This window comes from Trichechus manatus, unplaced genomic scaffold (assembly GCF_000243295.1).
Source record: "Trichechus manatus latirostris isolate Lorelei unplaced genomic scaffold, TriManLat1.0 scaffold00084, whole genome shotgun sequence".
Classification (NCBI taxonomy): Eukaryota; Metazoa; Chordata; class Mammalia; order Sirenia; family Trichechidae; genus Trichechus; species Trichechus manatus.
Window position 1 is genome coordinate 7,713,176 of NW_004444020.1, and position 6,000 is coordinate 7,719,175.

The 6,000-nt window shown below is 44.3% G+C and overlaps 1 protein-coding gene across 2 annotated transcripts in view; it reads left to right on the forward strand.

Moving 5' to 3' along the window:
* Window positions 1–6,000, forward strand: part of PCCB (propionyl-CoA carboxylase subunit beta) — a 195,451-nt gene that overhangs the window by 121,917 nt on the left and 67,534 nt on the right. For both annotated transcript variants that reach the window (XM_004381427.3, XM_023735989.1), the window contains exons 8-9: window positions 518–638; window positions 2,786–2,867. In XM_004381427.3, coding sequence (XP_004381484.1) covers window positions 518–638; window positions 2,786–2,867 — 203 coding nt within the window. The remainder of the gene's footprint in view (window positions 1–517; window positions 639–2,785; window positions 2,868–6,000) is intronic.

The following is a 6,000-nucleotide window of genomic DNA, read 5'->3' on the forward strand; positions in this document are numbered from 1 at the left end:
GTAGGATTTACAACACGTAGGAAAATCACATCAGATGACAGATGGTGGACAATCACACAATATTGAGAATCATGGCCTAGCCAAGTTGACAAACATTTTTGGGGAACACAGTTCAATCCATAACTGGCAGTAAACAGGGAAAGAAACAGTCAAGTGCTACAGGGACCAGTACGTGAACTCCCATGTTGTGCATGGAGATGGAGAGGAGAGTGAGGAGCGTGGGACAGGTGCATTCTAGACAGGGAGCCAGAGAAGGCCTCTCTGAGGAGGTGACAGTAGAGAAGAGACCTGAGTGAAGAATGACCCCTGCAGAGATGTGGGTACAGGGCAGAGGGAGTAGCCCACATGAATTGAGGATCAGCTCAAAGGTGAGCATCTCATCCTTAGTCGCTGGGGGAGGAGGAAGGAGGAGGACAGCACTCACTATCTGCTGCAGACAAGCCTAGAAAGGGGGCATGAAGCAGCATCTTTGGTCTGATTGGTGCCCTGGCCTATTTTTATCTTCCTGCTTTCTCAGGCGTGGCCCATAAAGCTTTTGAAAATGATGTTGATGCCTTGTGCAATCTACGGGAGTTCTTCAACTACCTGCCCCTTAGCAATCAGGACCCGGCTCCCATCTGTGAGTGCCATGATCCCAGGTGAGTGTCAGGGCAGAACATCTGCTCTCATTTTGCAGCACAGCTTGCCCTTCTCTGGCCCCTCAGCCCTGGCAGGACCTCCATGGTTTGTCCTGTTGGAGCAGGTTGTGGAGTGGAGTCAGTGTGGCTCCTAGGTTTGGGGATTGTGGTGGCACATCTGGGCAAAGGAGCAAAGAAAGATGATTTTATTAACTTTTTTCCTCTTTGTAATATCTGATACTATCTTGGGAATACGGAGTGGCAATAAAAAAAAAGATTTCTAAGAGACACTTCAGTTGTCAGGAATTGGGGATAGAAGTTTTTGTGTCTTGATATGAAATAAATAAATGTGAAATGATACAGCATACCTTTTAGGAAAGTATTTATGCACACCTCCTTGGGACCAGAGGCTGGGGTGGTCCTGGAGAAGGGTGTGTTGCTGACCACCTAATACAGATCTTCTTTCCCTCTTGCTGTTGGGGCCACTGCCTGACATAGGGTGGAGGGAGGGAAAGCACTACTGAGTAAGCCAGCAGCCCAGCCCGGGAACTACTGCTCCAGACCTCTGTCTGCTTTATTCTCCATTTTGTTTCATCTCCAGATTAGAAGCACTCACTTGGCCTGGATTTTCTTCTGCAGAAGGGATATGGAATTATATCCCCTGGGAAGAAGCCATTTTCAGACAGTGCCTTCAGCCATTGCCAGGAATGCTTTGAAGAGAGTAGTGTCCCTAGGCCCCACTCTGCCTCTGCCCCACTCGGTGAAGGAGAGGGTGGTCACAGGGCTCAGAAGCAATGGGCAGAGCCTCCTTTTCTGAGCATCTGTATTACACTAAAACCTGTAGAAGCTGGAACCTGTGTAAGGCAGAAACCTGTCAATGAAGGAAAACGCAGATATTTTCCAGTAAAACGAGCGATAGAAAAGTGAGAAGACTGCATACTGTCAAAGGCAGAAAACTTACGGGACCCAGAAAAACAAGGCTGTCTCATCGAGTTTCGGCTCTTACAGGTTTCACTGTATTTAGGGTTCTTGAGGGGTTTAGGACATCATTTGAAGGTGTTATGACCCCTAGACCCAGAAGTGTCTGAATAGCCTGCTTTGGCCCAGCCATACCTCTTCTCCATGTGGTCTCAGGGGAGCGCTATGCATAAGTGACAAATGAAAAGTAAGGAATGGCTTTATTATTAGGTGGGGCTGTGCCCAATACAAAGAGCCCTGGTGGCACAGTGGTTAAGCACTTGGCTGCTAACTGAAAGGTCGACAATTCAAACACACCAGCTGCTCCGCTGGAGAAAGATAGTAGCAGTCTGCTTCTGTAAAGATTACAGCCTTGGACACCCTGTGGGGCAGTTCTCCTCTGTTCTACAGGATTGCTGTGAGTTGAAATCTACTTGATGGCAGTGGGTTTGGTTTTGGTTTGGTGGGTGCTTAATACCTCAGGGCAGAGCTCTCTGGAAGCTGGGCTTGATGGGACGCATGGCCTGGCTCCATATGGGACGGGACAGGAAGGACTTGAGAGCCTGTTGGAGAGAGGAGGTTATAGAGGGACATGTTGCTGGTCCTTTTGCAGTGTGGGAGCAGGCCCTGCTCAGCCTCCCTGCCCACCCACATAGACACAGAAGGAAGGAGTCTGTGTGTGAGCATTTAGCCCACAGTGATCTTGCCCACCAGAGGGCTTGCACTTTTGCTTTTTTAAGGAGTTTTAGCAGCAGGTTAATCTTCTAACAGGGAATGTGAATCCAGTGGTCTCTACAGAACTTCTTATTTTGTGTTTCCAAGCCCTTGTTTGGTTTTTAATGTCTGAGGAAATTAGAGTGGGAACTCTGGGCCCAGTGTCGTCTTCGCTACAGTGTCCTTCAGTGCCTCATACAGTACCTGGAATGTAGCAAGTGTTTCAGAGAAGGTAAATGAAGGACTCATATTCAGGAGAGTAAGCCCATTTTCTCTTTTAAAAGAACACTAAATGGTGTCTTGAGTTGGTGTGAGTCTTAGGCTGAGTTTAATATGGTGGTTACAAAGGAATGCAGCTTTGGTGACTGCTTTGCAAGCCCAGCATGGACAGACCGGTGCCATTCCCATAATGTATCTACCCCTTCTCCCTCCTCACCTCTCATGAAGGCAGCTAGCTTGTTTCCTGTTGACTCTATCTGCCTGTTTTTTGTCCATAGTGACCGTGTGGTTCCTGAGCTTGACACAATTGTCCCTTTGGAGTCTACCAAAGCCTATGACATGGAGGACATCATACACTCTGTAAGTACTGCATCTGTCTTGCCAGTGCTAACTTGACCATGTCCATGGCCATTGTGTTGCAGCCTAGTAAGGAAGTGCTGGGACCTCCGGCCCTGATGTTGGGCCACGCAGGTGAGTCATGGGGTGGAAATGGGAGCAGGGGCCACTGAGTATTGTGTTCCAGGAAGAGCCAGTGGCTGTAGTCACCTTACTGGGCTCAGATGGACTTGAAGGCTGGAGGGAGGACAAGCCAATTGAGCCAGCTGAGCTCTGGGGTCTTTAGGAAGGTACTCTGAGGTGTGTAGAGAAGGGACCATGTCCCTAGAGTCTGGAGTGAGGCCAGGGTGGCCCTTTGTTAGGCACATTTGTGTGGGGCCTTATGCTCAGAGGACATTTGTCTTTCTAGAGAAAGGAGAGGAGTCCCTGGGTGGTGCAAATGGTTAAACACTCAACTAGTAGCTGAAAGATTGGCAGTTTGAACCCACCCAGAGGCACCTCAGAAGACAGGACTGGTGATCTGCTTCTGAAAGGTCACAGCCTTGAAAACCCAGTGGAGCAGTTCTATCCTGCACACATGGCATCACTGTCAGTGGAAATCGACTTGATGGCAACTAACAACAAAAACAGCAACAAAGAGACAGGAGAGTAAATGGGAGATCTGTGGCATGGTTGGGGTGTGTGTGGTGGTGGTGGTGGTGGGGGGTCTGGGGAGAACAGGAGCCATTTTTACCTTTTTCTTGATGCAGCAGATTCCATCACATACAAAAACCTGGAAGCCTCCTTCCTGCTCTCTCCCAGCCATCACTTTTCCCCCAACCCTCTGGGGATAATCACTATTTTGACTGCTAACAGAACAGATTTCTGTGTGTTTTACGTTATATAAATGAAATCATACAGCATATGGTTCTTTTGTGTCTGGTTTCTCTTGCTCAACATTATGTTTTTAAGATTGGTCCATATTATCGCACCTAGTTTTAGATTGTTTGTTCTCATTGGTTGTTGATCTCTTTATTGTTGGTCTCATTAGTCTGTTGTATGGGTAGACAACAGTTTATTTATGCAGTCTACTGTTGATAGGCATTTTGATATGAACATTTTATTACATGATTTTTGGTAATCTTATATGTCTGTTGGCTATATACCTAGGAGTGATCACAGGGTATGCGTACATTCAATTTTTGTAGATAACTGCCAAAAGGTTTTTGAGTTTACATTCCCACCAGCAGCGTATGAGGTTTCCAGTTCCTTCACATTCCCACCAACACTTGGCTGCCATACTGTTTTTTTTGTTTGTTTGCTTTTCCTGTGGTCCATTTTACTTCTGATGGGATTAGCATCAAGGAAAAACCAGTCGTGCACAGTCTAAGATATAAACATCAGAACAAAGCAGCAATTGTGAGTCATTCGATTAATATATTGAAGTGACTTTTGGTTGCTCAAAAATAATACAGTTTTTTTCAGCTTAGTAAACAAATTATTTTGGTTTATCAAATGCATTCTAGAATGATTTACAATACCAAAATAACAGGGATCTTGTTAAATTTATGAATTAACCTGGGGAGAATTGACATCGTTATGAATCTGGAACAACCTGAAAACATAGTATGTATTTTTATTTGTTAAAGTGTACGTTTTTCCCTTGAGAGATGTTTTAAAGATTTCCTCACATAGGTTGTTCACATTTCTTGTGAAGTTTATTCCTAAGTATTCTATCTTCTTTATTGCTATTGTAAATGGAGTCTTTTGTTAATCTTCTAACAGGTTTTTTAGGTACCTATGAAAGTTGTCAATTTTGTTTATTAGTTTTACATCCTGCCTACCTTATTAGGTTTTCTTGTTCATAGTAGTTTTTTTCTGTTAATTCTTTTGGATTTTACAGGTGTGCCAGTATACCATCTACGTATAAATAGTTTTATCTTTTCCTTTCCAGTTCTTTTATGTGTCATTTTTTTTCTCTTGTCTAACTTGCATTGGTTATATTTCCATGTATATCGAATATAGTGAAAAATAATAGTTGTGATACTGGGCATCCTTTTTTTTCCTAACTTTAGCAACACTACCATTAGTGTCTCCCATTTATGTAAGAGAATTAATTTTGTACTATGATATTTATATCTTTTTTCATGTTGTGGAAGTTACCACTAGTTCCTATTTTAATGTTTTTGTTTGTTTTGTTTTTAAAATCCAGAATGGGTATTGAATATTGTCAGATGTCCTTTCGGCATTTATGGAGATGATTGCATGATTTTTCTCCTTAGGTCTATTTGTAAACCAAAACCAAACCCCTTACCGTCGAGTCGATTCTGACTCACAGTGACCCTATAGATCTTTATATAAATCTTTTTTTTTAAATTGTTTTTTAATTGATGTAATTAAATGAAGTTTACATTTCAAGTTAGTCTCCCATACATGATTTTTTTTTTCTCTAACATATATTGTTATGAGACCCCAACTGCTCACCCCATTCTGCAACAGTGCACTCCTCCCCTCTGCCCCTGGTTCCCCATGAACATTCAACCAGCTCCTTACTCTCTCTGCCTTCCCCTCTAACCTCTGGACAGAAACCGCCCCTTTGGTCTCGTATATCTACTTGTCTAAGAGGCACATTCTTTATGAGTATCACTTTGTGTCCCACAGTCCAATCTAATCCCTGTCTGAAGAGTTAGCCTCGGAAATTATTTTAGTTCTGGGGTGATGGAGAGACCAGGGGCCATGCTTTCTGGGGCGCCTCCAGTCTTAGTCAGACCATTAAGTCTGGTCTTCTCACTAGTATTTGAGTTCTGCATCCCATCGTTCTACTGCTCCATCAGGGACCCTCGGTTGTGTTCCCTGTCAGGACGTTCATTGGTGGTAGCCGGGCACCATCTAGTTCTTCTGGTCTCAGGGTGATGAAGTCTCTGGTTTATGTGGCCCATTCAGTCTCTTGGGCCAGTACTTTCCTTGTGTCTTTTGTGTTCTTCATTCTCCTTTACTCCAAGTGGTTGGGACCAATTGATGCATCCTAAATGGCCGCTTGCAAGCTTTTAAGACCCCAGATGCCACTCACCTAAGTAGGATGCAGAACATTTTCTTAATAAGGTTTGTGATGCCAGTTGACATAGATGTCCCCTGAAAGCATGGTCCCAGACCCCGCATCCCTGCTACTCTGTCTCTC